This window comes from Podarcis tiliguerta (assembly GCF_965153285.1).
Source record: "Podarcis tiliguerta genome assembly, chromosome: 2".
Taxonomy (NCBI): Eukaryota; Metazoa; Chordata; class Lepidosauria; order Squamata; family Lacertidae; genus Podarcis; species Podarcis tiliguerta.
This window is the reverse complement of record NC_139535.1, coordinates 96161946-96171657: the sequence shown is the minus strand read 5'-3', so window position 1 is coordinate 96171657 and position 9712 is coordinate 96161946. Positions and strand designations below refer to the sequence as shown.

The window sequence follows — 9712 nt, the reverse complement described above, 5'->3', positions numbered from 1 at the left end:
CCATGGCAATGTTTTAAAGGCATATATATATATATACACACACACACACACACACACACACACACATACATAAGCACATATACACCTTTTTTACTTGGGCCGACATGCCTGCTTTTGATGGAGCTTTGGGCTGGGAAATAATTTAACTTCGCCTCGATCCCGTGGTATTTCTGTGCGGATTCTCTTTTTGCTGTAGTTTCAGCTACACCCATTCACACTTTATGTTAACGAACGAAGTCCGTTTAAAATACATGTCACAGACTGGTCAGTGCTTCCCAAACTCGGGTCTCCAGCTGTTCTTGGACTACACTTCCCATCGCCTCCTCCCCTATCATTCATCTCTTAGTTAGGGATGATGGGAGTTGTAGTCCAAAAAAACCCCAAACAGCTGGAGAACCTTCGTTCCTGAAATTTTGATAGTGGCTGTGGCAGGTTTGCCCCGGAGATTTTTGACGTTGTGTTTTGCTAATAAAGACTTGAGTAGGTGACACTTAATTAGAGTTGGTGTAAGTCACTCTCAGCCTGAACCTCCATTTGAAACGTGATCGAGCGGAGAAGGTTATAAACTCCACTAAAGGCTGCAATGTGGAGATGTTAACAACGGGCTACATTACACCCTAGGGTCTTAGAAATGCACTCTACCCCGCTGCAATGTGGGGCAATAACGCCAGACTACATTGCAGTGTTGTCATGAACCACAGTCAGTGTGTAGCTTTATAACGCCGTATTTACTTTAAAATACACACTTTCTGGGAATGTGCCAGTCATGAGATTGTGCGGTCATATACATCACAAACAGCTCCCCCATGCAGAAACAAAAGCAAATCCCCATTAAGTATGAGTTTATTCGGCAACTTTTATAATTACTTGCTATGTGTGGTACAAATATGCACCTATGGAATATATTTTACGTCACTCATTCTATTCCAAGCTTATTATCATTTTATTATTTCGTGGTTTTATTCTTTTAGCTTGAATTTTGGTTTGGCTGGAAATAGAAAAATACACATTTATAGTCTGCTGCAAAATAAAGCTCCTGATATCAAACTAAGGTAAAGAAAACCCGGTTTTGCATAAGCATTTCCCTTGCCATTTTAAGAAGCACTTTGCTGCCTTGCGATCTCTTATCACGGCATGATGCGACTCATGTGACTAATGGCCAGGCCAATGCGCAGCTGCTTCAACAAGAGCAGCTTTATTTAACCCCACTTTCAGTTTCAATGGCTTCTACGGAAAGTCTTCTAGCAGCAGGTGGGAAGAGCGATGCCGAGAACATTTGACACAGCTCATCACCGGTTTGTGGAGCTGCAGGATTAGACCTTCATTGATCGAGGTACGGGGGGGGGGGGGGGGTGGAGTGGCGTGGAGTTTACACAAGCCCTGATGTAGTGAGATCTGATTTAAACAGATTTAAACTAAGCAGTTCTGTCTCTGATCTCGGCTATAAGACAACCTGGGAATTAAGAAGCTAAACTTGCTTTCCTTTTCGCCACTGGCAAATGAATGAAAGCGTCGCAAACTTTCGTTTCGTGATTCCGGGGCGTGGGGTGTTTTGTTTCCGCTTTGCAAGTTGAAAGAACTGCTCCTTCTTGCTAGAAGCTTGAAATTCCCATCATTTAAGTCTAGGAATAATACTACCTTTATATGAAAGGAGACAATGACGGTATTGAACAAAGGAAGCTTCCCTTCCACTACATCTCCCTACCAGGAAAAGCTGGATTTTTCTATGTTTTACAGTTAGATAATCAACTCACTCCAATCCATTAATTTAAATGGAAGTACAACTCTCTGTTCATGAAAACAACACCCCTGTTTCAGCCCTGTTGTACCGATTGATTAAACCCTGGCTTTGTTCACTGGTGGAGGAAGAGGTGCGCGGGAGACTGCCTTTGCTAAACTGTAGTTGGACTGCACATGCCTTTTCACTAGTGCTGTAGAACCTCAGCTTATGTTACCCTCGGGTAACATAAACTTCAGGTTGCAAAAGCGGCAAACCCAGAAGTGTTTCTCCGCATGCGCAGAAGCGGTCCCTCCGGTTGCGAAAACCTCGGGATCCAACTGGAGCTCCGGAATGGATCCCATCCGCAACCACTGTACCACTGTAATAGGAAGAATTGTGTTCCTTGTAGTATTTTTTATGGAAGAAATGTATCTTAAAACTATAAATATGACTTTAAGAAATCACAACTAATAAGTCAAAACTAATTTTATTTCCATGTAAAATGGAAATAATAATAATAATAATAATAATAATAATTACAACTCACAATTTTCCCAGATCAGGACTCAAGGTGACTTACAGATAAAATAGAAAAACCAAAAACATAGTCATTAAAAAGTAATTAAACCCTAATTGAATTAAAACAATATAAGAAGATCTATTAAAAATACAGAAATGAAACTGGTAGCAGATGGGACACACAAAATACAGGCATCACTTTACTATGCACCTGGTATAAGTTCCATTAGAATTGTTCCTACACTCACTCCTTTCCTCATGAAGGGATGTAGGAAAGTTTACCAATCCATGCTGTCTTATTTTCCTCTGCAGGCAGAAAAATGGCAGGTATCACTTCAGGAGTAGAAACTTGCCCCTTCTGCAAAAAGCCATTTAAACGGCTCAAGTCTCACCTGCCTCACTGTAAGATGACGGGAGATACAGACTCAAGGAATGTTTTGCCTCCCAGCAAGAAAGCTAGGAAAAAGAAAGAGCAGATCAAAAGCACAGAAACTACCTCCAAAAAAGAAAATAAGAAAAACAAAGCAAAAGCAACAACACATTCCTTGCAGCCACAGGAAATACCTGGATCAGCAAGATGCAGCCATCAGCATTCAGTTGAGGATGCACAAAAGCAAATCAAGTGTGCTACTGAAAAAGCGCACAAAACTGAAGGCACAAATCAAGGAGCCTCAGAAGATGTCCGAACACAATCAGCTGAAAAGGTGTTTTCAGCAACGAAGCTTGCAAAAAAGTCACCCACAGAACAGAAAAACAGAAGTAAACCTACCCCTAACGAGGAGGAATCTGCATCCAGTCTCACTTTAAAGCCACTGAATCAGAATGGAAAATCCACTTCAGAATCTCCTAGTGGAGCTAGCCAGACAACTAATCCTTCTACGAAACAAAGGCAAAGGAAAGAAGCACCTGCAAAGCCAGATTCTTTCACTGATAATTTACAACCTATTCCTCAGAGATTTATTGATACTGTAGAACTAGTGATAGAAAACCACCGTGTGAGGATATTGAGGAACAAGTGTGAATCATCTGTTCAGAATATCCCTTTAAATAAAGGTGTTGTGGGCAACCAGGAGGCAGGATGCTGGCCTGCGAAACCACCATCTCGAGATGCAGAGATTGCCTTGGCTGATGGGCAGCAAATTATGACAGAACCTGAGGGTGGAAAGAGCGCTTCAGGTCTTGAACTTTCAGGGAATATTGGGAGTGGAGAGACAAAAAAGAATGTGGCTACAATTAAAGCACACACTTCCGATGGCCGTTTTATGGACAACTGCAGACAAGTCTCCAATACTCCTGTTCAGCTGGCTGCAGGAATAAAAAGCATGATTGAAGAAAATCCTGTATGTTTCAAAGGGGAGGGCTATCGGAAAGAATCTCCAGTTTACATCAGTTTCAAATCAGAGATCTACCCCTCGTTTACAGAAGCCCTCAGAGAAAGACATAATGAAACCTCTAACTGCTACTTAGCTAGTCTGGGAAAAGATATTGCTTTGCGTTCTGTTGTGACTATAGGAGATAAAGGCACAGGGATATATGTGAGTCAATCATCACTCCAAACGTTAGAAATGCCTACTGCCCATTGGCCCACACCCCCTGATAGAAGCATACGCCCAAGTCCTTTGGGACTGGAGTGGTTTCCAGAACTGTATCCTAATTATCGTGCGCTAGGTTTATTTTCAAAGAGGCCATCTCAGTGGGCTACAGTCATCCCGGAAGCTAACGTACTCGGTCTCCCTTGGGAAGGCCAGCAAGGTAAAAAGGGAAGTTTTTAACCATTGATTTCTAAGAGAGAACAGTTCACGCTGCTACCCAGGGGGCTGATTTGTTGAAGTGGTGATCAAGTCATGCATGGTTAATGCAGTAGGAAGAGGAAGGTGCACACAGTCTTTGTTTCATAGAGTCTTTTCTTTCTCTGGGGATATTTTATTTGGTTTTAAAATCCCAGGTCATCAAAATCCTGAAAAGGGCGAGACCTACCAGAACACAGCTGCTTTTCCCTTTCTTGAATTGCTTTCTCAAGCCCCAGTGAGGAGAATGGATCCATTAAAGCCCATTTCATCCCCTTTCTGGGTAGGTTTTAAATGGGAAATCCTTTAAAATCCATGCAGAAAAACAAGTAGTACATATGAGGCAGTCCAAGGGTTGTGTGCTGCCTTCATTCCTCTTAAAAAAAATAAAAATCTTCGCATATATTTTTCAAAACAGGGTACCCAGCCACCCACAACCTGGAGCAACTAGCGCACAAGGCTCCTTGGCACCACACACTTTGAGTGCACATACATTTTTGGAGGAGTTGAATTAGGCACCCAGCCGTTGGATAGCCTCGTAAAGGAATTAAGCAGACTGTGGATTCTGAAGTGGACCATTGATTTGATCCAAGTCACGATCTGCTTTGGATTGAATTTGGTGAGTCTGTTTCAGAATCATGAGCTTCAGTTCCAGCACTTCATGGATGTTTGCCCCATGTTCCCTTCTCTTGGGTCCTTCTTTTCCTTTTTTCCTGTTTGAATATTCTTTTAGTTCAAAGATGAGTTTGAGCACTTTGGGCACACTAGGCTCTTTTTGAATTGCATTGATTTTTCACTTCCTTCAACTGTCTGCAGGCTACTCTCAGGCAGTATACACTACAGAAGTACTGTATATCAGTTTCATACAGGTTTAACAGTTACACCTTCCCCGAAGACTCCCTGGGAGCTGTGGTTTCCTGAGGGTTCTTCTGAGAATGTTAGATGTTCCTACACCCTTTCAAAGAGTTATGGCTTCTGCAACCCCCTGCAGGAAGGAAATGGCTATTAAGCCAATTTATATATAATGTAGAAAGTTGTGTCTTGCAAGCTGTAGTTTTGCCCTCCTCACACATGCCCTCCAGTTAATTTATAGCAAGATGCATGAGGGTGCTGGCATATTCTCAGGTTGTTTTGGATATGTGGTCATGCTGACTTTTTTTATTCCAAAGGTTCTAAAAATCATTTCAGATGTTTAGAAAAGTTGGTGGTACTTTGGGATGGGCTGCGGGGAGCTGCGTGAACAACATCATCTTAGTATTGGGAATGTATCTTGGTTCCCTGGTGCAAGAAACCTGCAACGAAGAGCTAAACATTTATTCCAGGGAATCAACTTCTTTTCTCTGTTTATTATTTCAATGGGTGTTTTTTTCTTTCGGTTTCAGAAGTGTATATAATAGGGAAGTAATTCCTCAAGTAATCTATAGGTAGGGTAACACTATAGACTAATATGGCTACCCTTCTGGATATTGTTACCAGTGTTGTTTTCTAGAAAAAGAGGTACCGGAACTCACCACGAACTCCTCCCTTGTTCTCTTATAATGGCAATGGTGCCCACGTGAGAAGTTCCAGCTGAAAATAAGCCCTGAATGTTACTATAGATTGAGTACACATGCAAGTTCAGGCTCTATAGGCTAAGCTGGGAACCAGAACACCTTAGATTTTACCATGAAGCTGGTTTGCATAAATCCATCCTTCTCCAGGAAGCAAGAGAGAAGCCATTCTTTTCTCTGCTCAGAATGTTTTATGTTGTTTGCCCTGCAGCAGCAAAACTCATCATGATAAGCACTCTGCCTGCTGTATCATTTGGCAAGCAGGGTACTTCATTGTGAGTAGATCACTTACTGGGCAAGCCATACCCTTTCACTAGAAATGAAGCCTTTCCCAGCAACCGGATTTCCATAGGCAGCCTGGAGCCCTTTCTATTGCCAGTAGGTCTACTTGTGAAGAAGCACCCATGCTTGCAGCTTGCTTGTGAGTCAGCCAATTGATTTGCTGTGGTACAAAGGGGCAAGGAGAGATTTCAGCCTGCTGTTTTGGAACTAGAGCTCTTTCCAGATTCCACGGCTAACATTTCTCACAATGTCTGCTTGGGCCATCATGCAGAACATCACAGGGAAGCAAAGTTACTCTGAATACATTGACCTACAAACCTCACTGGTCAGTGATCCAACCAGTATGAGCTTTACTGGCTAGTCTAAATACTTAATCCAGGGATGGGACCCTGGTGGAAACTTGCAAAGAGAGGAGTTTATTATTGCCGGGGAGGCGGGGGAAAGGATCTAGCTGTTTTCTTTCCTAGTTCCACTGGCAGAAAGGCGTCTGATGGATGTAAAATTCCAAGATTTGCCTGCTTGGCTAGCCACCCATGACTTGTCTCTGCAGGGGATTCTTGGAGCAACGCAGAAGTGCGAGAGCAAATCATGCACTGTGTCTTTCTGTGCTGCTTTGGAATAGTCAGTTGGCTGGCAGGGGAGTTGAGGGTGGCTGCACAGCCTTTGTTATTATGCATGAAAAAGGAAAGGCTTGATCTGTACCCTTAAAACTACTGACAAGAACAATCAAACTGCTCCTGTCTTTCTTCCTAAACAGCTTGGAATGGATACTACAACAGATACATCAACGTGAAAAAGAACAGAGTGGCTGGTATCTCCATCCTGCTTCTGGGCTGCGTCCTCAGCTATGCCTGGAGCTATCCACACATTAGTAAGGCCTTTTATCTGTATTTATCGTAGACAAGGTCACTGTTGCTTGAGTTCTTTATCTTTGGTATGTGGGGTTCCTGCTGTTCAAGAAAGCAACTGTGCAAACTCATGTACAATGCTTTTGGATTAAAGACTTCATAACTTTTTTCCACTTTGCTTAAGCAAATGAAGGTTCAAAAACTGTTCCAAGAACGCCCTTTAATCAGAAAGTAATTATAGCCCTAATCAGTAACTATTTGTACAAGAAGACTACTTTGAGGAGTGGATGGAGGGTGGTAGACCAGGGGTGCTTTCCATCCCTGAGTTGGCAACTGATGTTTAGTCTCTGCTCTTTGCACCCAATACAAAGGGAAAGTTCTTACAAGACGTCTGTGGAGCATAGCTGAGAAATATGTTGTTGCTGTTTTACGAAAGGCTCTCTCACTGCACAATCGTATGGAAGCTTATTTGAAAATAAGTCCCGTTGTTTTCGATTATACATATTGATGAAATGGCAGCAGAAGTATAAACCTCCACATTTTTATAGTTTTAATTTTGGGGTTTTGTTCTCTCCCAACGATAGAACACAGTCGCTGACAGAAATACCGCTGGCGAGGATGCGAGAGGATGTGGCGGAAGGAGTCAGCAAGCAAACAGAGGTTGGACCTTGTTCCACAGGTTTGTTCCGGAAGGAAAAAGACAAGCTGAAAAATTCTGCAGAAGACGCTAGAAGTACTTTTGCCTTCGTTACTTAGGAGCAACATCTCCATAAGGACTTCCATCTGGAGGCCCTTGAGAGATAGTCATCAGTCTTGGCCTAGAGCAGCCTTCCTCAGTGTGGAGTCCTCCAGAAGTTAAGTAGCTCCTGTCAGACATGAAGGAAGCTGGGATCCAAAAACATCTAGAGAGCTGCAGATTCCTCATCCCTGTTCTAGACAGACTAGCAACAGCTGCAATCTCTTGTGATGGTTGACAAGAGCCAACAGCAGTATGAACTCACAGTTGTTGACTACTATTAAACAAGCAAATAACTATTTCTCTTCTACTTTTCTGAATATATGAAGTCTGCTCAGGTTGCATAAAAGAAGATGGTATTAGTCTCATGTGGGAATCTTGAGTGGAATTAAAATGCAGCTCTTTTTCTTTAGGGATGATCGGACCTTTCATACCCCATTTTTTTGAGAAGAACTGTGGATGAGGGGCTGTAGTGGATCTGGTCTAGCCAAGCCCAATTTTAATATGCTTTTCTCCTGGGTATTAAAGTGTATTTTGCATACACACACCACAGAGGCACAGCCTTTGGTACTGTGGCAGGTGAATGCATTCTTTATTTTATTTTAGGTTGTTATTAGACACAGACTCATGACATTGCTAATGATGAGACGTATTTCCTGTGCCTGCACACTTGAGCTGTCTTCACGGGAGTTAAAATATATATATTAAGTTTTAAAGGTAAAGGTACCCCTGCCTGTACGGGCCAGTCGTGTCCCACTCTAGAGTTGTGTGCCCATCTCACTCAAGAGGCCGGGGGCCAGCGCTGTCCGAAGACACTTCCGGGTCACGTGGCCAGCATGACGAAGCTGCTCTGGCAAGCCAGCGCAGCACACGGAAACGCCGTTTACCTTCCCGCTATAAAGCGGTACCTATTTATATACTTGCACTTAGGGGTGCTTTCGAACTGCTAGGTTGGCAGGAGCTGGGACCGAAAGACGGGAGCTCACCCCGCCGCGGGGATTCGAACCGCCGACCATGCGATCGGCAAGCCCTAGGCACTGAGGTTTTACCCACAGCGCCACCCGCGTCCCAATATTAAGTTTAGTCAAAGGCAAAAACTTCCCCACTTTATAACACTCATGTAAACCTTTGAAAAGAACAACAGTGCAAGGCTGCTTCTTCATAACAATAGCCTGTCTTGCATTGTTGCTGTTTGTTGTTTAGTCGTTCAGTCGTGTCCGACTCTTCGTGACCCCATGGACCAGAGCACGCCAGGCACTCCTGTCTTCCACTGCCTCCCGCAGTTTGGTCAGACTCATGCTGGTAGCTTTGAGAACACTGTCCAACCATCTCGTCCTCTGTTGTCCCCTTCTCCTTGCGCCCTCCATCTTTCCCAACATCAGGGCCTTTTCCAGGGAGTCTTCTCTTTTTATGAGGTGGCCAAAGTATTGGAGCCTCAGCTTCAGGATCTGTCCTTTCAGTGAGCACTTAGGGCTGATCAGCCCTGAGTGTCTTGCATTATTATTTCTTATTTATCCATTTTCCTTCGACAGGCCATGAAGATCTAGTGGCTTATTTGTAAGAGTAAATGGGCCCCTTCCATAATTATATTGCAGGATGAAGGCTAGCACCATCCTAGATTGTGGGTGGGTTTCACCTAACAAGCCTCATCCATTTCCACTTGTGCAACAGCTTTCCATTGACATCCTTGGATCTACTTCCAGCCTGCTATGCCATTTGTGTCTCTGGGTGACTGTTCAAATGGAAAAACATAAGAAGAGCACTGCTGGAGCACCCTGTTCTCACAATGGTCAACCAGATGCCCATGGGAAGCTCACAAGCAGAACCTGAGGACACGATTATTTGGGTAGGAGCAAGTGCTTTCAGTGAATGTGTACACAGTCTCGGGCTTAACAGCATTCTAGCACCAGTGAAGATGGAATGGTTTCAACTAGTCCACGTTGACCAAGTGTCCCAAAGCAGCCAATAGTGCTACAGTAATAATGGATTTTAGAGCGTACTAAAGCTGAGCAGGAGTAACATCAATAATGTACTGTTCCATTTCTGGAGGAAGAAATCCATACCAATAACTAGCTAAGATGCCCTTTTGAGTAGAAGCTCGCCAGACAAAAGCGAGACGCCGATTTAAATCAGGGCTGACTCTTTTGTACTCAAGTCACAATGGATTTATAATTCTGTAGTTGTGGAAACCCCACACCTGCAATTAATTGCTGGGTCTTTATTGCAAACATTTCACTTCCAGCACTTGAACAGCAGGAAGTATATTATTG

The 9712-nt window shown here is 43.4% G+C and overlaps 1 protein-coding gene across 5 annotated transcripts; it reads left to right on the top strand.

The window, feature by feature from the left end:
- Nucleotides 1–142: 142 nt before the first annotated feature.
- MTNAP1 (mitochondrial nucleoid associated protein 1) lies at nucleotides 143–7741 on the top strand. 5 transcript variants are annotated; one of them, XR_014508032.1, is made up of 4 exons: nucleotides 143–1333; nucleotides 2552–3991; nucleotides 4445–4645; nucleotides 6616–6720. XR_014508032.1 is itself a non-coding variant. In XM_083427646.1 (4 exons), exons 3-4 carry the CDS (start codon nucleotides 2560–2562, stop codon nucleotides 6756–6758), a joined length of 1575 nt encoding a protein of 524 aa, XP_083283772.1. In that variant the 5' UTR covers nucleotides 145–1052; nucleotides 1216–1333; nucleotides 2552–2559; the 3' UTR covers nucleotides 6759–7253. The 5 variants fall into 5 exon arrangements, 4 of the variants coding, with proteins under 4 accessions (XP_083283773.1, XP_083283772.1, XP_083283771.1 ...); XM_083427646.1 differs by lacking the exon at nucleotides 4445–4645 and having other exon boundaries at nucleotides 145–1052; nucleotides 1216–1333; nucleotides 6616–7253; XM_083427648.1 differs by lacking the exon at nucleotides 4445–4645 and adding an exon at nucleotides 7291–7741 and having other exon boundaries at nucleotides 147–1333; nucleotides 6616–6729.
- The last annotated feature ends 1971 nt before the right edge of the window (nucleotides 7742–9712 follow it).

Excerpts from the sequence above, each read along its gene's own strand:
- MTNAP1 (XM_083427647.1), top strand. The coding sequence starts at position 2,560 with ATGGCAGGTATCACTTCAGGAGTAGAAACTTGCCCCTTCTGCAAAAAG. Across the intron at positions 3,992-6,615 it reads CCCTTGGGAAGGCCAGCAAG|CTTGGAATGGATACTACAAC; the intron begins GTAAAAAGGGAA and ends CTTCCTAAACAG.